The sequence below is a fragment of the Citrus clementina genome, unplaced genomic scaffold (genome assembly GCF_000493195.1).
Source record: "Citrus clementina cultivar Clemenules unplaced genomic scaffold, Citrus_clementina_v1.0 scaffold_3, whole genome shotgun sequence".
NCBI classification, from domain to species: Eukaryota; Viridiplantae; Streptophyta; class Magnoliopsida; order Sapindales; family Rutaceae; genus Citrus; species Citrus x clementina.
Window position 1 is genome coordinate 23,780,531 of NW_006262339.1, and position 26,757 is coordinate 23,807,287.

At 35.8% G+C, this 26,757-nt stretch overlaps 3 protein-coding genes and 1 pseudogene across 3 annotated transcripts in view; 1 reads left to right on the forward strand and 3 right to left on the reverse strand.

Annotated features, from left to right (window-relative positions):
* The window catches only part of LOC18046750 (putative clathrin assembly protein At1g33340), a 60,945-nt gene that overhangs the window by 13,358 nt on the left and 20,830 nt on the right, over positions 1-26,757 (reverse strand). The window lies entirely within an intron of this gene.
* LOC18048515 lies at positions 1,282-2,311 on the forward strand. The gene is made up of 3 exons (XM_024188998.1): positions 1,282-1,728; positions 1,813-1,889; positions 1,967-2,311. The coding sequence occupies exons 1-3, from the start codon at positions 1,437-1,439 to the stop codon at positions 2,231-2,233; spliced, it is 636 nt and encodes a 211-aa protein (XP_024044766.1). The 5' UTR covers positions 1,282-1,436; the 3' UTR covers positions 2,234-2,311.
* On the reverse strand, positions 3,764-19,997 carry LOC112099720 (annotated as a pseudogene).
* LOC112099721 lies at positions 23,939-26,416 on the reverse strand. Its single transcript, XM_024187168.1, has one exon. It carries the CDS (start codon positions 26,414-26,416, stop codon positions 23,939-23,941), a length of 2,478 nt encoding a protein of 825 aa, XP_024042936.1.

Here is a 26,757-nt window from a genome sequence, read left to right on the forward strand (position 1 = left end):
TTATTGATTCATACAGCAAGATAACAATGCATGATTTACTACAAAAATTGGGTCGGGAAATTGTTCGACAAGAATCAATTAATCCTGAAAACCGCAGTAGGCTGTGGCAGCATCATGAGGATACCTATGAAGTTCTTACACATAATACGGTAATCATTTTGTTGTGGATTATTATTTTGGAATATAATAGCATTTACAAACTTGATATAATATATATATACGCGCTCGAACCGATGAGCCTTGGAATTAATAGCAGTGTGACAATGATTAGGAAAAAAAAACAATAATGGTTAAATGATGTAACAATAAATTATAAATGCCATGACAACTTCTGTGATCGTTTGTAAGCCTAATTTATATATCAACTTGTGTACTATACATACAGAATTTTTATGTTAAATATTACGTGTGATATTATGTTTCTTTGTGCATTTGCAATTAAGAGTTTAGCTGCCGAGCAATAACCATAAACATGGATTATTGAAATTTGATTCCTGTAATGGCAGAGAGCCCCACTCCTATCCCACCTCAACTCTACTCAAGAATAAATAAACGTTGAATTAATAACTAAGCTACCTCTAATCATGAATTAATGACAAACTTACCCCAAAAAATTGTCTTGGTTGGGTTGAGGTGCGATTCATTGGTGGAATATACATATCATTTTTCATTTAATTTTAACTTTATTTTTTTAAAATTAAATTTTAGGGGACAGAAAAAATTGAGGGCATTTGTTTGGATATGTCAAACGTAAAAGATATCCATCTAAATCCCAATACTTTCACAAAGATGCGTAAGTTGAGATTTTTAAAATTCTATAGCTCATCATTCAACGGAGAGAACAAATGTAAGGTGTCTTATTTGCAAGACCCCGGATTTGCTGAAGTGAAGTATTTTTACTGGCATGGATACCCGTTGAAGTCATTGCCTTCAAACCTTAATGCAGAGAAGCTTTTGTTTCTTGAAGTGCCTGGTAGCGACATTGAACAACTTTGCGATGGTGTGAAGGTATGTATATCTTGATATATATGTGCAATCTTTCAATAATAACGTTGAATTATCATACATGGTAATGATTTTGTGTTGGCTTCTTTTTGATCGAGCAGCGTCATGGTAAGTTAAACTAGATAATCCATGGTGCCTGCAAGAAGCTAATTGCCAAAATTCCAAACCCCACGTTGATTTCACATCCGAACAAGCTAGTTATCTTGAATCTAAAAGATAGCAAAAGCCTGAAAAGTCTTCCAGCTAGAATATTTAATTTGGAATTTCTCACCAAACTTGATCTTTCTGGTTGTTCAAAACTGAAGAAGCTTCCAGAGATCTCATCTAGTAACATAAGCCGGCTATATTTAAGTGGAACTGCAATTGAAGAACTGCCCTCATCATTTGAGCTTCTACTTAGGCTTTGGTGGCTGGACCTTTCAGATTGTAAAATGCTTAAGAGTCTCCCAAGCATCCTATGCAAGCTGAAATCTCTTGGAGTTCTTAATCTCCGTGGTTGCTCAAATCTTCGGAGATTGCCCGAACGTCTTGGCCAGTTATCATCGCCAATAATATTGAATCTAGTGAAAACCAATATTGAGAAGATACCAGAAAGCATTATCCAACTTTTTGTGTTGCGACACCTCCTCTTAAATTATTGTGAGGGGCATGAATCCTTACCAAAGTTTCCTTGTACGATGGTTAGATGCCAATTATTGCCCGGCACTGCAACCATATTAATAGGTTTATTCTCTAAGTTCTGAATCTTATAGGCAGTGTTTTTTGACTAGAGCAATAATTTTAAATTGGAAGGTAATTCTACTGCAGGAACTATTGAAGATGCCATGAGAATTGAGCATATGGGCCATGTGGTAGCTGCCCGTTGGAAAGAAGTACGGGAAAAGGTGTGTCTTAACTCTCTCTCCTTACAATTTATACGGTTTTTTTTTTTTTGGTTTAAAATTATGATTTTTTGGTACAGAGAGGTTTTCCCATGGAAAAAAGTCATGTCGTACTAGCTAGGAATGAAATTCCAAGGTGGTTTAATTTTCAAAGTGAGGGATCTTTTATAACCTTGGAGATGCCCCCAGATTTCTTCAATAACAACAGAGTACTGGGCTTTGCATTTAGTGCTATTTTAGCATTTTCAGACCGTCATGTAGATTGTGGCAGATGGTTTTCATTTTCTTTTGAGCTAAAAGTGAAAACCACCAAAGATTGTGATCTGCATGACACACGGTTATTTTAGAGCAGAGTTAATTATGTAGAATCAGATCACTTACATTTTGGGTACTATTTGTTTTGTGAAGAGGATTTTAATGGTTTTTGGAAATGCAATTCTATTCCGGAGGCAGTCCACTTTAATGTTTTTCCGCCTTTGAAGTGTGAGTGCTGCGGGGTGAAAAAATGTGGGATCCATTTAGTTTGCTTCCCAGACTCTACGAATTCAATGGAAGATCCAAGCACATGTTTCAACTATAACGAAGAAGACTGAGATTTTCATGAATGTATTTTTATTGCTTTCCTTTTTCTAATCACTATTAATAATAGGAGAAAATGTCAAAATCGGTTCTTGGAACAAAACATTCATGTAATAACTTTCGAGGGATCTTGTGCATGTGACACAGATTCACACTAGAGCATTGAACTTTACCTTATTAGATGAAGAGTATGTTGTATGAAAAGCACATGATGTATTATAAAATTAAAATTATTGGCCTATTTCCTGCTTTGCACACGCAATCCATGACGATTTTGTTATTGAGCTTTGTAACCCAAAACACATCTACTTAGTTAGGAGAGTACGTGACTTATAAACAAGTAAAAAAAACTCACTTGCTAGTGATGTGAGATATTTCATGACGTGCAGCAAGTTCTTATTGGCAGAGATATGTTGTGGGCCCATATCTCTATCAATGAAAACATGTCAATCACCCCGTTGGCGCACTATATCAACTCTCATGTATATAACACAATCACATTTGACAATTTTCTACTTTCTTAAATCTAAATTGTTGTATATGGGAAGTTTCATTATTGGGAAGCAAAAGCCATAAAAAGAGAACAGTCAAAACACCATCAAATCTTATATATTTTAAAAAATATATTTGTATACTGATTAAAAAAAGAAGAAAGAACAGGATAGGTGTCATTTTGACTCAACTCATTTGTGTTGTGAGTGCATTTGCTTAAACATGTATGCACTTTTTCAAGTATCTATAACAATTCCATTATCGGAATGGTGCATTTGATTCCATAGTGAACATGGTATCGTCATATGGCTAGAATTTACATTTAAAAAACTGACCTGTAAGGAAAGGATTAAAGATGCCCGTGAACTTATATTTCTATTGAGATTATTTCATTTTTTCCATGTGAAAAATTGAATCCTATTAACATGAGCAATGTAAATTACTAAATCACCGTTCTCTATTCTTTAGATTGCTGTATCTTTTTCATGTAAAAAATTGAATCCTTTCATTCACATATCATTAACATGAGCAATATCGATTGTGCTGAATTTGACTTTTTGAAGCAAGTTAGACTTTTTATTGAATAATTTGGTACATTTCTTGAATCAATTTGGAGCTTCTGCAACACGTCAGGGATTAGTATCTCCTACATTCCTTTCGGTGCCAAAAGATATTCAAGCAGTTGAATAAGAATTGATATATACAATGTAAATACTAGAATTGTTTGTCATTTTACAATAGGAATGATATATAATGCTTATCAAAACTTGTTGATAAGAAAGTAAATTCCTCAGCAATCAGATGTTTCAGCCAACCAATTTAGGAAGCAGCTTTTCGTGGACCAAGTCAGGTCTGTCGTCATCCGGACAATGTCCTACTTGTTCCAATACAATTAACTTCACATTTGAGAGTTGAGAAGGCAGAGATGAGAAGTATTTACCAACAGGTCCATCGACGGGTGTGAATGAATCCTCATCACCCCATAAAACTAGAACAGGTATAGAGATTGATGGCATCAATTGCACTGGGTTCAGCCCTGATGGGCCTGTCACGATCAAAACAAACGCATCAAGTGCCCCTTCATCAGTGGCGGCTTCACGTATGATCTGTGGTTTTGATGTCAATTCATGAATTATGAGTGGCCATTTTTGTAAGAAATTTAAATGGCACATAAGTGCAGAATATTAATGCCTACTAGCGTTTCATCCACAGATTCATTATTTGCATAGACAGTAATTAAATTGCTCCTCAGTCTTTACCAGCAGCACCAATATATACACATCATAGTGTTTTTTAGTTTTTGACCCTAGTGTTTTAGGATAATGAACAATGGACTGAATACAGACAAGAGAAAATTCGCATGTTATATAACACAATTAAAATAAAATATCATTTGTCATACATTTTATTCATTAAAAACATAGTAAAAAAAATTTCAAAAATTCAGTGGCGGCAAACGTCCTCTCTGGAATCTTTGTGGGCAACACGTACGTGGTGTCTTCACTAAGTGTTGAATCTTTAGCTTCAAAGGAAAGAAACAAAAAAAAAAGGGTAGGGATATTTCCATCCCATTATTTTTGTAAATTCACACCACTTTAAAACATAATTATAATGAATTCACAATATTTTAAAAAATACAAATTAATAAAAATTTTGTATAGTTAATCAATTAAATCCTTCAATTACCTTTCTTCTTAGATTTCTTTGACTCTATTTGATCATAAACTCTTATATAAATTTTATTTTTCTATTTTATTATTATGATATAAAACGAACAAATTTCTTAACAAACATGAGTTATTGTATCTAATAATTTATGTATTTAATTATGTGAACTAATATTTTAAATGAAATCTAATTATTATTTTCACTACCTTACAAATAAATGATATAAATTTGACAAGCTAATAATTTACATGAGTATTGTGTCATAAAGACATTATGTTTGTTTAATTAATGTTTTATAATCATACTAATAAAGTAGTATTAGAAATAATGAATTTGGTATAAAATTAGAAAATATTGAAGTTAAAGAATTAGTTTTACCTTATAAGGATAAAATAATCAATTTAAACTTATGTCAAAGCAATCTTTATGATCAACCATAATAAAAAAAAATTTAAGTCACAAAAAGTAAATTAAGATAGATTTGTTAATTTGTTCTCCAAAGTTCTTTTTTATTTATTTATTTTAAAATAATGTGTACTTTTTGTAATTATTTTTTAAAAATGGGGCGGATTTGGAGATATCATTAGCCAACAAAAAATTTAGTAAGGATTAATTTGATAATTGCCCATAAAAAGAAGGCATATGTGCAGGTGGTGGTGGGGAAGCCTTTTTCCATTCTAAAATTACATGTAAGAATCTATTATAAAAAAGATAAATGTGTAACAGGATGTGGATAGAAAAATGGATCTTCATTTGGGGATTCTTGATCTTCAGTTCTTCACTCCACTAAAATTTATCAGAGAATGAGGTGAAAAACATGGGCCAAATAAAATTATTAACATATAAAAAAATTTAAATTATTAAAAATAATAACTAAAAAAATACATATTTGTTGAGAATTTTGGAATTATTTTCCTTTGAGTAATGACACTATAATTCAAAAGACGCTTTTTGAATTAAATCAGATTTTTTATTCAAAACGAACAAAGGGATTATATTTTACAATTTAGGAAATAACTATATTTAATAGAGATAATTTTGGGACATAGCATTTACTTTCTATTGAGAAATTTTCATATATTGGACAAAAGTTACAAAAGTTTACTTAAAAAAAAAACAGAAAATTAGACTTCACACGTTTAACAAATAACCCAAAGGAATATGAATAAGAATTATTAAAACAAAAATGATAAATAAGGATAATTTTAAAATTAAATGCAATTAATGGAGAGATGATGACTGATAAGAAAAATTGGGGGGCAAAAATTAAAATATCAACCTACTACTAATGGTTGATAGTCATGACCCACTTAATTTGAGAATTAAAAGGACAAAAGCCATGTGTTGAAAACTATGGTGTTCATGGGGAAATTTCAGGTAAAAGTCTAAAAAGTAGTGAAATTATCGTGCAGTGCACGGTGCTTGGACAATGAGATGAAATTGAAAAATTATAACGAAAACTTCAAGGAAGAGTGCCAAAAGTCTTAACTCTCGTAACGCCGTGTCTATAATTCCACGAATCATTGTCCAGGAAGCTTGGAAAATGAGATATCAGGTCAATATATGCTGCAGAGTCACGCTCATTTTGGCTTTGTAATTGTTTTCATTTGATCACAATCTCTCTCTAATCAATTCAACTGCTTCTGTTGATTATGGCTTCTTTTTCTGGAAACAACAAGAAGTATGATGTTTTTGTTAGTTTCAGAGGAGAAGACACCCGCGACAACTTAACTAGCCATCTCTATTCAGCCCTGTCTCGACAAAATATCCAAACTTTCATTGATGACCAACTTAACAGAGGAGATGAAATTTCAGAGTCACTTGTGAATGCAATTAACGCATCAGCCATTTCAGTTATCATTTTCTCTGAAGACTACGCTTCTTCCAGATGGTGTCTTGATGAACTTGCGGAGATCCTCGAGTGCAAGAAAGAGCATGCACAGATTGTGTTACCGGTTTTCTATCGCGTTGATCCATCAGACGTGAGAAACCAACAGGGAGTTTTGGGGATTCATTTTCAAAGCTTGAAGAAAGATTTGAGCAAGATTCGGAGAAGCTGCAGACTTGGAGGAAGGGATTGAGACAAGCGGCCGGTTTGTCTGGATTTCATTATCGTAGCATCAGGTGAAAAGTTACCTTTAATTTCTCATGCTGATATTTAACACTGTAAATAAAATTCATGCAGCATTCTTAGTTAAATTTCCCGATGCTAAACTACAATTTTAAATTTTTTTAGGTATCAAATTCTAGGCTTCTTGACTTCCCCACCTTTGAACCCCGATAATTATGAAAGAATTTTTGACAGAATTAATAATAAAAGCCCGAGAATTTTACAATATATTTAACAAAATTAATGGTGGTCTGTCGTTTTTTAACCAATTTCAACCTCTCACTTGCCTCCATCAGAAAAAAAAAAAATCACACACATTCCTATAATTTAAGAGTTATTAATTCATAGGGAGATTGTAGTGGTATATGTTAATTTCAATTGGAAAACTAGCAATCTCCCTTATTTCATATTTGATGCAAATCCCTCCTATTTGAAGTTATTGCTGCTAATTTTATGTATTTGGCAGGCCTGAATCAGAACTTATAAATGAAGTTGTTAATCACATTTTGAAGAGACTGCTGGAAGAAGTGTTTCGGCCTCGTGATGACAAAAGCCAGCTGGTTGGAGTAGAATCAAGAGTGGAGGAAATTGAATCTCTACTAAGTGTTGAGTCGAAAGATGTTTACGCTTTAGGGATTTGGGGCATTGGTGGTATAGGCAAAACAACAATCGCTAGAGCTACTTTCGACAAAATCTCTAGATATTTTGAAGGTTCTTGCTTCCTTGAAAATGTTAGAGGAGAGTCACAAAGAACGGGAGGATTATCTTGCTTGCGACAAAAACTTCTTTCAAATTTATTGAAGGATGAAAATGTGATTCCTGGTATTGACCTCAATTTTAGAAGGCTCAGCCGGATGAAGGTTCTGATTGTTTTTGATGATGTGACTTGCTTCAGCCAATTAGAATCTATAATTGGAAGTCTTGACTGGTTGATGCCTGTGAGTCGAATCATAATAACCACCAGAAATTAACAAGTGCTTAGAAATTGGGGGGTGAGGAAAATATATGAGATGGAGGCATTAGAATATCATCACGCTCTTGAGCTTTTTAGTCGACATGCCTTCAAACAAAACCATCCTGATGTTGGTTATGAGGAACTTTCAAGAAAGGCAATGCAATCTAATTAATCGTCTAAGGAGGGTACTATGCTACATTTAGCCATTGGTTGAATGGGTACTATGCTACATATATTAATTGATTGTATTATTTTTAATATATTATATCATTTCTTTTAATGAAGGATGTAGCCAACAATTTTATCCAGCTAAACATGTTCTTTGACATATAATACAATTTATGGTCCAACAACTCATAAGTAGTTGAAATTAAATTATTTTTTAATATCAATTTTACTTTTCTCTCAATTTTAAAATACTTTAAAAGATTTTCAAACATAAGATACAATGGTATACAATTGAAGCCTAATCCAACATAGAAAGATTAAATAAAATTAATTTTCATCACTACGCAAGAGACTTGAAAGGACATTAAGGCAGCGTTTATTTTTAATTTAAAGTATGAATAGGTTAGAATTTGATTAAAATTTGAATGGTTTTGAATATAAATGTTTCAATAACATGTTTATTTTTTTAATCGATAAAAATTAAGTGGCATCTTGTTTGCTTTTATAAAGAAAACACATTAAATGTAGTTATTTAACATTTATGTCCTTATAAGTCAAAACGAATAAAAGGGATTAGGTTTCGTAGTTTATGAAATAACTATATTGAATTGAAATATTTTTAGGATATAGTATTTATTTTCCGAGTAAAAGCTCATTTAGTCCTTGTATTTTAATATTAGTGTTCATTTAGTCCCTGCGGTCAAAGTATTGATACCCCTACCATTACGTTTTATTTATTTTGGCTTACTTTTACAATATTACCCTTTTATAATAATTTTTTTGTTTGGACATTAATAAAAAGAAAATAATTAAATTGCCAATTTAACCCTAAAAAAAAATTATATTAATTTTTAATTGTCAAAAATTAAATTGTCAAAAATTGTATGCAAACTACCAAGTGTGCAAATGGTGCTTGCAAAAAAATTAATATAATTTTTTTTCTAGGGTTAAATTGGTAATTTAATTATTTTCTGTTTATTAATGTCCAAAAAAATTATTATAAAAGGGGTAATATTGTAAAAGTAAGTCAAAATAAATAAAAAGTAACGGTAGGGATATCATATTTTAACGACAGAGATGTTTTGAAATATTTTTAAAAATACATGGATTAAATGGACACTAATCTTAAAATACAAGGATTAAATGAGTTTTTACCCATAAATAGTTAATCAAACATGGAAAAGTAATCGAAATTGAAAAATCTATACAGATAGGGAAATTCTCCTTTTGGCATCAATGGGTCTACATAATTTATTTTGCATCAATTATGCACCATCACATTCTTCAACTGCTTTCAATTATTTATGCTCCAATAACTGCGAATTGCAACTCCCCTAATCGCAAAAAAACTTACAACTTCCCTTTCATAAATAGTAGTGCCCATTTCCCCAGTAGTCTCGCATTAACATTTAAACATGATTATCAAACACTTGGTTTAGTGGTGACCCTTTATTTTGAAGGTCAGAAGTTACCTAATCTTTTCATATAGATATGGGAGTAGATTTTTTTTTTGTTTTTCTCCCAATTTCACAGTAATTAGCTTAGCTAGTAAACCCCTCTAACCTTAGAGAAGAGTTGAGAAGTTATGGATCGAATTTCTAATTGTTTACATTAAAAATGGTTCCGTTAATTTCCATCAAACTTATTTTTATAATATCAATACACTAAGGGTGTGTTTGGCGCCTCGCATAACACTGTATTAGAACACCATATTGTATTAAGATATTACAATAAAATGTTTGGCTGCTATGCGGTATTGCATAAAAAAAATTAATGCGACACAACCCGTATAATGGAATCTAGCGTGAGTATCGAGTTGATTTGATTTAATTTTTATTTTACAGATTTTATATTTAAAAAATACTGAAAAAATAAATGTTATGCTACTAAAAATTTAAGGTCATAAGCTCAAATCTTTATGAAGAATGATGATATATTTTTTAACATTTATATTACAACAATAATGTTAAATTTTCCAAAATTTAAGACTTTTATATTCAATATTTTTCTAAGTATTAAATATTAATAAATATTATTTTCTAAATATGTAATTTAAATTAATCAACAAAGGAATTAATACAGTACAATGCAACACCAAACATAGTGTAACTAAAAATTAATACAGTATAGTGTAGCACCAAATATTGTACAATATTATTATAATATAGTGTTAATGCAATACAACATAATACAATACACCTGCATTAAAATAATGCAATATAACGTAATACAATACAATGTATCAAACACACCCTAATTGTATTGCAGTATCTAAAAAAAAAAGATAATTAGACTATTTTAACCATGATTATCTAACATTAAATTGAATTAAAAGAGTCAAAATTTATGTTAAAATTTTTAAAATAAAAAATTGAAGTTAAAATATTCGGATCCATTAAAAAAAATGTATTTAACCATGACCATTGACTACTCAACACTCACCAGCTTAAAGTAGTGTACATATTCGGACACTCACAAATTCTTTAATGGCAAAGTGCCACTTACTAATTCTTATGTTCAAGTACAGTAGACAAATAAGTTAAGCATTCATTTCTCTACAATAAAAGTACCAGTCTTCACTCTTCACTCCATAATTAGATGAGTGGGTCTGCCTACGATGGAACCCATGCATCTAAATCTTCAATTAGATTTGATAGGCAGCCATAAATCAATTGACATGTGTTTTGATCTAACCGGTTACCCCGTTGAAGCCACAATTCTCCCGCCAAGTTAATGATTTCTAATTGCACTCAAAAAAAAAAAAAAAATTCACAAATTTGTAAAAGATTCCATTTTTTCCAGGTACGCTTACTTTTGCTGGAACACAAAGGGTAAAAGCCCATTTAATCTCTGTATTTTCATTTCGGCAAAGGTCGTAAAAATTTATTTTTTTTAATTTAAATGTAAATATCTAAAAATCAAACATATGTTAAAAAAAAACTATTTTTTTAAAAAAAAAGATAAACTTCATATGTTTAAAATAAACGCTAAGGAACATGAATAAGAGCTATTAAAACAAAAAAAAGAATAATTTTGAAACTAAATACAATTAATTGAGAGATGAGGACCGCTAAGATAAATTCATAGATAAAAATTAAAATATCAACCCTACTTATTGCTGGCAGTTATGAGCATTAAAGCACAGAAGCCGTGTCTTGAAAAGTATGGAGTTCGTGCGGAATTTTCAGCTAGAAGTCTACAAAGCAGTGGAATTAATCAATCATCGTGGAGTGCACGGTGCTTGGACAATGAGATGAAATTGAAAAATTATCACGGAACTTGAAGGAAGGTTCATGGCATCGATTTATTCTACAGAGTCGCTCACATTTGGTTCAATAATTGTTTTCATCCGAATCAAAATATCTCTCTAATCAATTCAACTGTTTCTGTTGATTATGGCTTCTTCTTCTCGAAACAACAAGAAGTATGATGTTTTTGTTAGTTTCAGAGGAGAGGACACCCGGGACAACTTTACTAGCCATCTCTATTCTGCTCTGAGTCGACAAAATATCCAGACTTTCATTGATGACCAACTTAACAGAGGAGATGAAATTTTGGAGTCACTTGTGAATGCAATTGAAGCATCAGCCATTTCAGTTATCGTCTTCTCTGAATCATACGCTTCTTCCAGATGGTGTCTCGATGAACTTGTAAAGATCCTCGACTGCAAGAAGGAGTATGCACAGATTGTGATTCCGGTTTTCTATCGGGTTGATCCATCAGACGTGAGAAACCAAACTGGGAGTTTTGGAGATTCATTTTCGAAGCTGGAAGAAAGATTAAAGGAGAATACTGAGAAGCTGCAGAGTTGGAGGAATGCTTTGGAGGAAGCAGCAAGTTTGTGTGGATTTCATTCTCCTAACATCAGGTGAAAAGTTACCTTTAATTTCTCATACTAATATTTAACAATAAATAAAATTCACGCAGCGCTCTTAGTTAAATTTCCAGATGCTAAACTACAATTTAAAAAATTTTTAAGCATCAAATTCTAGACTTACTGACTTTCCAACTTTTAGGCTCTCATAATTATAAAATAATTTGGACGGAATTAATAATAAAGGCTCGGGAATTTTACAATATATATCTAACAAAATTGGGGGGGGTCGGTCGTTTTTTAGGCAATTTCAACCTCTCCTCATAGGCCACCATTAGAAAAAAGAAAAGGAAAATTATCATTGCACCACCTCTCTTTTACCTTATCATAAAATTCTAATATGTTCTTTGCACCACATTTCTTTTTAAATTTATATTAATTAGTTACTTTTGAACTAACATCGTTAAATAATTTAAACGAAATGATAATTTTACCCCTAAATAAAATAAAAGACCATTTTTATTTTATAAAAACTTTGAAAATAAAAAAATATAATTATAAAAATACCCCTAATTTTAATTAAAAAATAAATCACAAAATTACAATTTTTATTTTTTAATAAAAATTATTTTAATAAAAAATTATAATTGTAAAAATAATTACAAAATTTTGGGATTTAATAAAAATCCCCTAAATAAATTCAGCTATTTTAATAAAATTTTACAAAATTATAATTTTTTAATAAATAAATTCAGTTATTTTTATTAAAATATTGCAAAATTATAATTTTTAATAAAAATAATTTTTAATAAAAATAATTTTTAAAATCAAAATTTAATAAAAATTAGCTGAGCACCTCTATTTGGGATTTTTTTATTAAATTTAGGGGTATTTTTATAATTATAATTTTTTTTATTTTTCAAAACTTTTATAAAATAAAATGATCTTTTAGTTTATTTATGGGTAAATTTATCATTTTTTAAAAATTATTTAACGGTGTTAGTGCAAAAGTGGCTAATTGATACAAATTTAAAAAGAAAGGTGATGAAAAGAATATCTTTGAATTTTATTGTGGTTGGATGAACATAAGACAAAAGAGAGGTGGTACAATGATAATTTCCAAGAAAAAAAAACTCACACATATTACTGTAATTTAAGAGTTATTAATTTACTGGGAGATTGTAGACTAGTGGTGGTATATATTAATTTCAATAAAAAAACTGACAATCTCCCTTATCTCATACTTAATGCAAATTCCTCGTATTAATTTGAAGTTACTTTGGCTAATTTTATGTATTTGCTAGGTGTGAGTCGGAACTTACAAATGAAGTTGTTAATCACATTTTGAAGAGATTGGATGAAGTGTTTCATCCCCGTGATAACAAAAATCAGCTGGTTGGAGTGGAATCAACAGTTGAGGAAATTGAATCCTTATTAGCTGTTGAGTCGAAAGATGTTTACGCTTTAGGGATTTGGGGCATTGGTGGTATAGGCAAAACAGCAATTGCTAGAGCTATTTTCGACAAAATCTCGGGTGATTTTGAAGGTTCTTGCTTCCTCGAAAATGTTAGAGAAGAGTCACAAAGACCAGGAGGATTACCTTGCTTACGACAGAAACTTCTTTCAAATTTATTGAAGGATAAAAATGTGATGCCTTATATTGACCTCAATTTTAGAAGGCTAAGCCGCATGAAGGTTCTGATTGTTTTTGATGATGTGACTTGCTTCAGCCAATTAGAATCTTTAATTGGAAGTCTTGATTGGTTGTACGCCTGTGAGTCGAATCATAATAACCACCAGAAATAAACAAGTGCTTAGAAATTGGGGGGTGAGGAAAATCTATGAGATGAAGGCATTAGAATATCATCACGCTATTGAGCTTTTTAGTCGACATGCCTTCAAACAAAACCATCCTGATGTTGGTTATGAGGAACTTTCAAGCAAAGTAATGAAATATGCTCAAGGTGTTCCTTTAGCTCTTAAAGTTTTGGGTTGCTTTCTATATAAAAGGGAAAAAGAAGTCTGGGAAAGCGCAACAGATAAATTGCAAAGAATCCTCCATCCAAGTATTCTAGAGGTATTAAAAATAAGTTATGATGGTTTGGACGATAAAGAGAAAAGTATTTTCCTTGATGTTGCTTGTTTCTTTCAAGGTGAGGATGTAAATCCTATAATGAAATTCTTTAATGCAAGCGGCTTCTACCCAGAAATAGGTATAAGTGTTCTTGTTGATAAGTCTCTCATTGCTATTGATTCACACAAAAAGATAACAATGCATGATTTATTACAAGAATTGGGTAGGGAAATTGTTCGACAGGAATCAATTAATCCTGAAAACCGCAGTAGATTGTGGCATCATGAGGATATTTATGAAGTTCTTACATATAATAAGGTAAGCAGTTTGTTGTGGATTATTATTTTGGAATAATGTAGTGTTTAAAAACTTGATGGGAATATATTTACATACGGTCGAACTGATGAGTCTTAGAATTAATAGAAGAGTGGCAATGATTAGAAAAAACAATAGTGGTTAGATGATGTAGCAATAAATTATAAATGCGATGACAACTTGCATAACCATTTGTAAGCATAATTGATATGTAAATTTGTGTAGTACCTGTGTTATTATGTTTCTTTGTGCATTTGCAATTAAGTGTTTAACTGCCTACCAATAACTATAACCATGAATTATTGAAATTTGATACGAGTAATGACAGAGAGCCCCACTCCAATCCCACATAAACTCCATACAAGAATAAATAAAAATTGAATTAATAACTAAGCTACCTCTAATTGTGAATTAGTGACAAAATTGCCCCAAAAATTTGTCCTGGTGGGGTTGAAGTTTGATTCATTAGTGGAATATACATATCTTTCATTTGATTTTAACTTTATTTATTTATATTTATTTTTAGGGGACAGAAAAAATTGAGGGCATCTGTTTGGATATGTCAAAAGTAAAAGAGATCCGTCTAAATCCCAGTACTTTCACAAAGATGCCTAAATTGAGATTTTTAAAGTTCTATAGTTCATCATTCAATAGAGAGAACAAATGTAAGGTGTCTTATTTGCGAGACCCTGGATTTGCTGAAGTGAAATATTTTCACTGGCATGGATATCCGTTGAAGTCATTGCCTTCAAACCTTAGTGGAGAGAAGCTTGTGTTACTTGAAGTGCCTGATAATGACATTGAACAACTTTGGGATTGTGTGAAGGTATGCATATCTTATTATATATGTGCAATCTTTCAATAACAATATTAAATTATTATACGTGGTAACGATTTTGTCTTGGCCTCTTTTTTGACCGAGCAGCGTTATAGTAAGTTAAACCAGATAATCCATGCTGCCTACAATAAGCTAATTGCCAAAACTCCAAATCCCACGTTGATGTCACGTCTGACCAAGCTAGTTATCTTGAATCTAAGAGGTAGCAAAAGCCTGAAAAGTCTTCCATCTGGAATATTTAACTTGGAATTTCTTACCAAACTTGATCTTTCGGGCTGCCCAAAACTGAAAAGGCTTCCAGAGATCTCATCAGGTAATATAAGCTGGTTATTTTTAAGGGGGACTGCAATTGAAGAACTGCCCTCATCAATTGAGCGTCTACTTAGGCTTGGGTTCTTGGACCTTTCAAATTGCAAAAGGCTTAAGAGTCTCCCAAGCAGCCTATGGAAGTTGAAATCTCTTGGAGTTCTTAATCTCTGTGGTTGCTCAAATCTTCAGAGATTGCCCGAATGTCTTGGCCAATTATCCTCGCCAATAATATTGAATCTAGCGAGAACCAATATTGAAAGAATACCAGAAAGCATTATCCAACCTTTTATGTTGCGATACCTCCTCTTAAGTTATAGTGAGAGACTTCAATCCTTACCAAAGCCTCCATTCCTTGCACGAGGTTGCCCGGCACTGCAACCATTCTTAGGTTTGTTCTCTAAGTTATGAATCTTATAGGCAATGTTTTTTGACCGGAACAATAATTTTAAATTGGAAGGTAATTTTACTGCAGGAATTGTTGAAGATATCCAGAGAATTCCGCATATGGACCATAAGCTAGCTGTCCGTTGGCAAGAAATACAGGAAAATGTGTGTCTTTAACTCTCTCTGTTTAAAATTTCTACAATTTTTTTTTGGGTTTAAAATTATAATTTTTTGGTACAGAGAGGTTTTTCCATGGGCAAAGTTCATATCGTAATGCCTGGGAATGAAATTCCAAAGTGGTTTCAGTTTCAAAGTGTGGGATCTTTTATAACCTTGGAGATGCCACCAGATTTCTTCCGTAATAACATAGTGCAGGGCATTGCATTTTGTGCTATTTTAGCATTTTCAGACCGTCATGTAGATTGTGGCAGAAGGTTTTCATTTTCTTTTGAGCTCAAAGTCAAAACCACCAAAGATTGTGGTCCCCATGACACACAGTTATTTCAGAGCAGAGTTAATTATATAGAATCAGATCACTTACATTTGGGGTACTATCTGTTCCGCGAAGAGGATTTTAATGGTTTTTGGAAATGCAATTGCATTCCTGAGGCAGTCCACTTTAATGTTTTTCCACCTTTGGAGTGCCAGTGCTGCGGGGTGAAAAAATGTGGGATCCATTTACTTCACACCCCAGAGTCTACGAATTGAATAGAAAATCCAAGCACGTGTTTCAACTATAACGAAGAAGACTGAGATTTTCATGAATGTAGTTTCACTGTTTTCCTTTTTCTAATGACAATTAATAATAGGAGAAAATGCCAAAATCAGTTCTTAGAACAAGACATCCATGTAATAACTTTCGAGGGATCTGGTTCATCAAACACAAATTCACACTAGAGAACTTTACCTTATTAGGCGAAGAGTATAATGTATGAAAAGCACGTGATGTACAATGTAAAATTAAAATTATTGGCCTTCTTTTTCTTGCTTTGTGCACACAACACATAACGATTTTGTTATTGAGCCTTACAACTCAAAACACATCCACGTAGTTAGGAGAGCACGTGACTTATACACCAGTAATAAAACTCACAAGCTAGGCGATGTCGGATATTACAGGACACACAACAGTTCTTATTGGCGGAGCTATGTTGTGGGCCCATATCTCTATCAATGAAAGCATGCCACTCACCCCATTGCGCACCTTATCAACTCTCATCTATATAATGCAATCACATTTGAATATTCTCTACTTTCTCAAATCTAAATTGTTGTATATGGGAAAGTTTCATCATGTGGAAACAAAAGCCATAAAGAGGGAACAGTTAAAACACCATCAAATCTTATATATTTTAAAAAATATATATATGTATACTGATTAAAAAAAAAAGGATAGGTGTCATTTTCACTCAATTTATTTGTGTTGTGAATCCATTTGCTTAAACATATGTGCACTTTTTCAAGTATATGTACCAATTCAATATTTGGAATGGTGCATTTGATTCCATAGTTGACGTGGTATCGTCTATGGCTGGAATTTATATTTATAAAACTGACTTGTAAGGAAAGGATTGAAGATGCCTGTGAACTTATATTTCGATTTAGATTGTTGTATCTTTTTCATGTATAAAATTGGATCCTATCATTCACATATCGTTAACATGAGCAATATAGATTTCTAAATCATTGTTCTTTATTATTGTGCTGAATTTGACTTTTTATTGAATAATTTGATACATGCCTTGAATCAATTTGGAGCTTCTACAACTTGTCGGGGATCAGTTTCTCCTACATTCTTTTCGGCGCCAAAAGATATTCAAGCGGTTGAATAAGATTTGATATATACAATATAAATGCAAGAGTTGTTTGTCTTTTTACAATAGGAATAATATATAATGCTCATCAAAACTTTTCGTTGACCAACTCGGGTCTGTCGTCATGGGGACAATGTCCTACTCCTTCCAATACAATTAACTTCACATTTGAAAGTTGAGAAGGCAGAGATTATAAGTATCTACCAACAGGTCTATCGAGGGGGGTGAATGGATCCTCATCCCCCCATAAAACTAGTACAGGTATAGAGATCGATGGCATCAATTGCACGGGGTTCGGCCCTGATGGGCCTGTCACAATCGAAACAAATGCATCAAGTGCCCCTTCATCATTGGCGGGTTCTCGTATGATCCGCAGTTTTGAGGTCAGTTCATGAATTTTGGGTAGCCAATTTTGTAAGAGGGTAAAATGGCACATAAGTGGAGAATATTAATACCTCTACCAGTGTTTCATCCACAGATTCCTTATTTGCATAGATGGACAGTAAAATGTTCGTCCCTGCAGCACCAATATATACATCATAGAGTTTTTTAATTTTTGACTCCAGTGTTTTAGGATAACGAAAAATGGACTGAATAGAGAGAAGAGAAAATACCTTTGTTTCACATCTTCAAAGATTGCATCTGCAATTGGCCTTTGCTTCAACAAAAAATCAATGAACCAAAGCAATGGAAACAATAGCTTGATTCTCCAGTCGTCACCAATGCCTTGTTGTTCATATGCCGCCACCATAATTCAACAGAACAAGCCCTCGAACAAGTGTTTGACTGGATCCTTATTGTAGAAAATATACCAGGTTTATCGCAAACCTTAGTTACAAGAAGGCTAATTAGGTGGTGCAAGTGTTTCTTTCCAAGCAAATTGAAGAATATCTAATGTCCAAGAGGAAGTTAAAATAAATATACCTGAGGCGGCAATAACACAAGCTAGGCTCCAACATAATTACCTATAAGCACAGTTGGCTTTCGAACCACTTCATCCAAGAAATCCAGTATTAGTTCTATCAATGAGTCTTACTCAAGTTAGCAAGGACAATAACTAAAGGTCAAGCTATTGATAATAAAAGTAAAGGAGTTGTGATATTTGACCAGTAATATATCTCATCAGCCCCATTAATCACTTTATGTAAATATCTATTTTATCCTTGTATGAAATGAATTAAAAAGGTAAATAATTAATGATTTTTAACATTTGCGGATGCCCACAATTATATGTACACAAAAATAAATAGTATAAAAAATAATACATTATCAATAAAAAAATTCACTAAAAAGATAAAAAATATTTTTTATCTTTTGTACTAAATTTTGTTTACTTTTTAGTACATATAGAATTATGCTACGGATGCGGGGAGAAAAAATGTGGAGTCCATTTATTGGAAGCCCCAAATTCTAACTTACGATCCAAGCGCGAGTTTCAAACTAAACCAACCCAAAGTTTGTACAAAGTCCAACTCAATGCAACTAAAATCATTCTAATTTGCCTTCTCAAAAAAAAAAAAAAAATCATTCTAATTTGCTTTTGGTTTTGGCTGACTTAGCCTTTAATAAATTCACATGTTATATAACATAATTGAAAAAAAGGAAAAATGATATTCTCACAACACTTAAGCACAACACTGAGCACACAATATAAAATCTGAATTTTGGGAGAAAAATTGCCACGCACGCGCATGCAACAAACTCTCTCCCGCGTATCGCTCTGTTCAACAGCCAGCGTTGCTCGAATTTTCCCAAGTTTCCTCATCGCGCAGTGTCGGCTCTGATCTCCCACACCACTTAGCAGCCAGCAAGTCTCAGCTCTCCTCACGCAGTGTCGGCTCTGATCTCCTTCACGCACCAATAGTCTTGTCCCCGATAGCTGCCGTAATCGTCTTGTTAAGGTAACTCGTGTAGGACATTGTGCTGTTTATGAGTTGACTGTTAGGGAGTTGAAGCTCATTGTCCTGTAATTGCAGTCTTCGTGATGTTGAGGAAAGCTTATCCTGTAATTCCAGCCTCCATGTTTATTTGTTTCAAAGAAAGAGTGGCTTTATATTACTCAAATCTTTATGCTCTGTTAATAAATTATATTGCCCATTGTTTCAATAGAATTAAAACGGCAACTCAGATTTAAGTTCCCTCGATTTGTTATTAACTTCAATTAATTGTATGTGTTACTCAATGTGTGTTGAGCATGTACTTGTTCTGGGATTCCTTTTGTTTCTTTCTTGGTTTATAAATACCTTGTTGAGGATTGCAAATAAGAGAAGCTGATATATTAAGCCCAGGAAGCTGGTATATTAAACTCAACTGACATTATTATTGCAAATAAAAAAGCTAATATGATTACAAATAAGAGAAGCTAATACATTAGTTAAATATACAACTTAAATATAATGCATATCAACAAATGTTCAACCACCACAATCTTGCATCTGCATTTGTCTACCCACTCTGCAGACTGTCAACAAATGTTCAACCACCAAAATGAACAAATGAAACTTAATTTTTGTCTAACCAATTACAGGCCAAACAGGATTTTGCACAAATATTCTACCAGCAAATTCTAATTCCTCTCTAACATAATCCATCTCAGAATAATTGCTCCTTATTTCATCTCTGAATCCAAAACTTTTAGCTCTTGCTTTTCTAATAGTTTGTAGGCCTTTTTAGTAGATTCCCCATGGAAGGATCGGCTAGAGTGTAAACAAGCATTGCCCCTTCCTTGGCTGCTGGCTTTATTATCTCCATCAACTGCTCTAGATCATCAAATTAACAAAATTGTTGCAACAACAATATGTCAGTGCTCACATTTTAGCTGATTAAATTAAATGAGATTTCAACATTAAGCAAAACAATCCAGATTATAATAAAAATGCATTTCCTCTAGTACAGCAGCAGCAATTATTGTTTCTGTGATCAAATCACATGCAGAAAAATAACTAATTTGACAAGAGTTTTTTTTTTAATCTAGGATCAAGAATAATAGCTTCTCAAGCTCCAATTACTTGGTGCACGAAAGTAATGAATTGATTTGCATTCTTACCTCCAAAATCATTTCAGGGGATAAACTAGCAAGTTGAAATATGTCAATACTTTCACCAGATTCGTCTCCTGAAGAGGAAGAAAAACACATAACCAAATTAATTATAAAAAATTCGTAATATTTTTAAAAAAGTACAAATTAATAATGGTTTTGTATAATTAATCAATTAAATCCTTCTATTAATTTTTTCTTAGATTTCTTTGACCATATTTGATCATAAAATTTAATATAAATTTTATTTTACTATTTTATTAGTATAATATAAAATGACCAAATTATCCAATAAACATGAATTATTGTATCTAATAATTTTGGTATTTACTTATGTGAACTAAAGTTTTTAAATGAAATTTAATTATTGTTTTCTCTACCTTACGTGTAAATGATATAAATTTGACAACCTAATAATTTACATGTATTCCGCCATAGAGATATTATATTAGTTTAATTAAAGTTTTATATTCATACTAATAAGTAGTATTAAAAACAATGAATTTGATATAAAATTAGAAACGTATTGAAGTTAAAGTAAACTCATGGTACTTTTACCTTATAAGGATAAAATAATCAATTTAGAATTATGCCAAAGCAATCTTTATAATCAAATATAATAAAAACAATTATGTCACAAAAAAATAAATTAGGATAGATTCGTTAATTTCTTCTCCAAAGTTCTTTTTTATTTAATTTTTTTTAAAAATAATGTATACTTTTTGTAATTATTTTTAAAAAATGGGGCAGGTTTACAAGAAATATGGGGTGAAGATATCATCACCCAACAAAAAATTAAGTAAGAATTAATTTGATAACTGCCCATAAAAAGAAAGCATATTGTCACGGGATGAGTGTTTTGCGTAGCAAACCCGTGCGGCACTTAGACAACCTTTGCTGAATGTTGCTAAGTAAGCCTTGAACTTCTCAACTAGCTAAGCCTAGAGGTTTTGGAAGAGCTAGAGAGAAGAGAGTAATGGAGCTGAATAAGGAAACTTGTATTGCTAACAAGAGAGATTACAAGAGAGCTTACAAGTGTTTGAGTTGCTTGTGCTAAGCTTGTTGTTGTGCAAATGCTAAATGCCATCCCATATTTATAGGGGAGGCTTGCCAAGCTCTAGAGATTCTAGAGAAATCTACCAACTATCTAGAATTTACATGTGCTAGAAATGTATAGAGAATTCTAGAGTATTTACATGCTCAAATGTGCTAGAGTTGCCCAGAACTTTTTGGAATTGGGCCAAGCTAGCACTCTTGGCCTTGTCTTGGGCTCTTGGTGGGCAAATTGGGCGGTCCGCACATCCTCCCCCACCTAATCTCCCGACGTCCTCGTCGCGCTCTCGTGCTTGAAATTCTGGATGTGCTCAGCGAATTGCCACAAATTATCTTCACATTCCCAAGTGGCTTTGCTTTCAGGGAGGTTTTTCCACTTCACCAAGTACTCGTTGTGTGCTGGCACGCCCCTCCTCGAGACCACACGATCCGCAAGGATGTAGTCCACATCTTTGTCGAATGTGGTGACAACGGCTGTTGGCGCGCGCCTTGATTCTTCGCGACTTGGGTCTTCGACGTCTCCATGATATGGCTTGAGAAGGCTCACATGGAAGACTGGATGGATCTTGAGTCTTGGCGGAAGTTGGAGTTGATACGAGACGTTGCCCACTCGTCGTACAACTCGGAACGGTCCCTCGTAGCGCCTCACTAGCCCCTTGTGGACTTTCCGCAACGTCTTGAATTGTTCGGGTAGGAGCTTGATCATGACTTGATCACCTTCCTTGTACTCAACAAGTCGTCTCCTTGTATCCGCCCACTTTTTCATTTTCCTCGCAGCCTTGTCGAGGTATGCTCATGTGATGTCTGCTTCCTCGTGCCATTCGCGGGCGAGCTTGTGTGCCGCGGGGCTTTTTGCTCCGTAAGTTGAGGCTATGGCGTTGGGGGTCATGGGCTGGAATCCCATGATGATCTTGAACGGACTCTTGCCCGTAGCCTCACTTCGCTGCAAGTTATAAGAAAATTGGGCGATGTCGAGTAGCTTCGCCCAATCTCGCTGATGAACGCTTACATAATGCCTCAAATACATCTCGAGGAGGCCATTGATGCGCTTGGTCTGCCCATCCGTTTGTGGGTGGAAGCTTGTCGAGAACTTGAGATCGGTCCCCAACATCTTGAAGAGCTTCGTCCAAAAATGCCCAGTGAATCGAGGGTCTCGGTCGCTCACAATGCTCTTTGGAACTCCCCAAAGTTTCACAATGTACTTGACGAGTAGGTGAGCTGCTTCATCCGCTTTGTAATCGACTAGTGCGGCGATGAAAGTGGCGTACTTGCTATAACGGTCGACAACGACCATGATGCTGCCGCACCCTTCAGACTTGGGCAACGATATGATGAAGTCCATGGAGACACTTTCCCATGGCCTTGTTGCAAGTGGTAGCGGCTCCAATAATCCTGCTGGAAGTTGATGATCTACTTTGTCTTGTTGGCACACAAGACAAGTTCGCACGTATGCCTTGATGTCGTCCCTCATGTGCGGCCAAAAATACGAGGCTTGAACTAGTGCTGTGGTGCGCTCGATTCCTGGGTGACCAGCCCACTTGGAGTCGTGGCACTCCTTGATGACTTCTTTCCGTAAATTTCCCCACCTTGGTACGTACAACTGATCTCCCTTTGTGAGGAGGATGCCTTCCTCTTGCCAAAAGCGCATTGTCTTTCCCTCGAGCACTTTCTCCAGCAAGTCCTTTGCTAGCGGATCTTATTGGAGGCCTTCCTTGATGCGTGAGACAAGGTCGGACTTCGGTTGGCTCATGCTAAGTGTCGCCAATTCAACCTTGCGGCTTAGAGCGTCCGCAACGACATTGGCTTTACCCAGTTTGTACTCGAGCCGGTAGTTGAATTCCGCAAGAAAATCTTGCCACCGAGCTTGCTTCAGACTCAACTTCTTTTGTGTTTGCAAGTAGCTTGTCGCTACATTGTCTGTCATGATCGTGAAGTGAGAGCCTAGCAAGTAATGTCACCACACCCGCAAGCAATGTATGATGGTCGTCGTCTCCTTTTCTTGCACCGTGTAGCGGCATTCCGTATCGTTTAGCTTTCGACTCTCGAACGCTATTGGGTGCCCTTCTTGCATGAGAACTCCACCTATGGCGAAATCCGAGGCATCCGTTTGAACTTCGAACGGCTTGGTGTGGTCCAGAAAAGCGAGGACGGGTTCCTCCGAAATTGCTCTTAACTCCTTGAATGCGCGTTGGCATTCTTCGGACCAATGCCACAGTCTGTTTTTCTTGAGCATATTCGTCAAGGGTGCCGCCTTGGCTGAGTAGCCCTTGATGAAGCGTCGGTAGTAGTTCACCAGCCCAAGGAATGAGCGAAGCTCGGGAACTTTCGTGGGAGGTTCCCATTCGAGGATGGCCTTCACCTTGGTATTTTCCATCATTAACTTCCCGCCCGCAATCTTGTGGCTAAGGAACTCCACTTCTTGTTGGGCAAACAAGCACTTCTCTAATTTGAGGAAGAGCTCGTTGTCTCGGAGTACTTGGAGGACTTTCGCAAATGTTGGGCATGCTCTTCGAGTGTGGTGCTATACACCACTATGTCGTCCAAGTACACGACCACAAAGCGGTCGAGGAATGGTTGGAGCACATTGTTCATGAGTGTGCAGAATGTGGCAGGTGCATTAGTAAGGCTAAAAGGCATGACAAGGAATTCGAAAGATCCGTACCTTGTTGTGCAAGTTGTTTTCGGTTCGTCTCCCTTGGCGATATGTACTTGGTAGTACCAGGAGCGTAAGTCAAGTTTGGTGAAGTACCACGCTTTGCCAAGCTGGTCGAACAAGTCCGCAATCAAGGGAATCAGGTATTTGTTCTTGATAGTGATCTTGTTGAGCGCTCTATAGTCGATGCACATCCGCAGCGATCCATCCATTTTCTTTTGGAAAAGGACCGGTGCACCGAATGGGGCCTTGGAGGGGCGAATGTATCCTGAGTCCAACAAGTCTTTGAGTTGTCTCCGCAACTCCTCTAGTTCGGGTGGCGTCATGCGGTAGGGCGCCAAGGCTGGTGGCTTCACACCTTGTTCCAACTCGACTTCATGATCGACCTCTTGTCGAGGTGGGAGCTTCTTCGGAAGTTCTAGAGGCATCACGTCCTTGTACTCGTTGAGGACGGCTTGTATTCGCGGAGGGACTTGGCTTGGCGACTTTCCGGAATCTCCTTCCTCGTTTAGTTCCCGAATGGAGACTAAGAAGCTTGGGTCCTTCTTAAAAGCCCTTTTGAATTGTATAGCGGAGAGCGTCTTCTCCTCGATCTTGCCTCGTTCCGTAGGAACCATGCATGCCTTACTCCCGTCGAGGATGCTTAGGGAATTCGTAGCCGGCAGCGGGAAGACATGGACTTGGTTGAAGAATTTCATGCCGAGGACCATCTTAAAGTCATCCATGGGGACGATGAAGAAATCAAGCTTTCTGCTCCATGTTCCAAGCGTTATGTGAACGCCTTGTACGATGCCCGCAATTGGCTTGGCGGGTGATTTTACCGCTTTCATTGTGCCTCCTTCCTTGGTTGCCTTGAGGCCTAAGCGCTTGGCCTCGTCTACGGACACAAAGTTGTGCGTTGCTCCCGTGTCTAGCAGCGCGCAGACGGACTGGCTGTTTATCTTCGCACTTACATACATGAGCCATTTCTTGACAAGTGTGGGCTGTTGGCGATTGAGTGCGCCGAGGCGTTGGAGAGAACCCATGCTGAGTTGGGGTTTCTCCGAGGACATTGTGGGGTTGCTCTTGAGTTGGGCTGCGAGAGCGTTGGGCGACTTTTTCTCCGGACAGTCGCATACCCAATGAGGACCATTGCATAAGAAGCATGGGCTTCGTGGCTTTGGCACCTCCTTCTTGCCCTCCGATTTTCCTTGCTCGCTTTTGTTGCTAGGCGGCTTTTTCTGCCCCCAATCTTTGCAGTTGTTGCCTTTGTCCTTGCGACTCTCTCCCCCACCTTTGCCTTGGTTGGCTTTTTTATCCTTGGATTGGGTAGAGCATTCGGTGAGCGACTCTGCAATGGCGATGACGTCGTCAAGTGTTTGAACACCACGCCTATCAAGCTTGGTCTTGGCCCAATCCTTGAGGCCATCTTGGAAGTAGAAGAGTGAATCCTTGTCGGACATGTCGCTTATCTCCAACATAAGGGTATTGAACTCGTTGATGTAGTCTCGAATGCTACCCGATTGCTTGAGGCGACGTAGGCGCGCTCGCGCTTCCTTCTCCGCATTGCTTGGGGCGAACTGCTTTCGGAGTTCTTGCTTGAAGTCGGCCCAAGTGTCGAGGGTGCAAATGCCCTTGCCCATCTCGCCATGCTTGCGACGCCACCATAGTTGTGCAACGCCTCGAAGATAGGTGGGTGATGTGCCCACTTTCGATGCCTCATCTCGAACACCCATGGCATCGAAGTATTGATCAAGCCCAAATAGGAAGTTGTCCACGATTATGGCGTTGCGTGTGCCATCGTAGGTGTCGGGCTTTGGCACGTCAATGCGCCGCGCATCACTCGTGCTTGCAGAAGCTGGACTAGCGGAGAGTGTGCGCTTGTGCCATGCCCAATCCGAGCGGACTTCATCCACTTCCGCACAGATAGCACGTAGTTCATCCTGAACAAAGCTACGAAGTTTTAGCAACTCATCATGGATTGAACGAAACTCACCTCTGAGAGTGCTCGCTTGCTCTTGGATGAGGGCTTTTGTTGCTACCGTGAACTCGGCGTATTCTCCCTTGAGACCGTCCACTCTTTCCTCTAAACCATCGAGGCTATCTTGAGTGGCGGACAATGTGACTTCAAGAGTGGCTATGTGAGGTTCCAACGCATCCACGGATGGGGCCTTGGACTTGCCGCAAGTCTTGCCTGGGGCGCACTCTTCCTCACGGCCGCGGCTTGGTTCCGGTGGAATATCCACACCAACAACACCCTCTTGTGCTACATTCGAAGGGTTGGCCATTGCTCGTGAGCTAACTTGCGTGCGTGCAAACCTTAGCTCTGATACCACTTGTCATGGGATGAGTGTTTTGCGCAGCAAACCCGTGCAGCACTTAGACAACCTTTGCCGAATGTTGCTAAGTAAGCCTTGAACTTCTCAACTAGCTAAGCCTAGAGGTTTTGGAAGAGCTAGAGAGAAGAGAGTAATGGAGCTGAATAAGGAAACTTGTATTGCTAACAAGACAGATTACAAGAGAGCTTACAAGTGTTTGAGTTGCTTGTATGAAAGCTCGAACTCTTACTCTCAACATTGTAAATGAAAGGGTTCTCCCACTAGGCCAAAGGCCCATTGGTAGCGTTGAG

Excerpts from the sequence above, each read along its gene's own strand:
- LOC18048515 (XM_024188998.1), top strand. The coding sequence starts at position 1,437 with ATGCTTAAGAGTCTCCCAAGCATCCTATGCAAGCTGAAATCTCTTGGA. Across the intron at positions 1,729-1,812 it reads CACTGCAACCATATTAATAG|GAACTATTGAAGATGCCATG; the intron begins GTTTATTCTCTA and ends ATTCTACTGCAG. Across the intron at positions 1,890-1,966 it reads GGAAAGAAGTACGGGAAAAG|AGAGGTTTTCCCATGGAAAA; the intron begins GTGTGTCTTAAC and ends TTTTTGGTACAG.
- LOC112099721 (XM_024187168.1), bottom strand. The coding sequence starts at position 26,416 with ATGGCCAACCCTTCGAATGTAGCACAAGAGGGTGTTGTTGGTGTGGAT.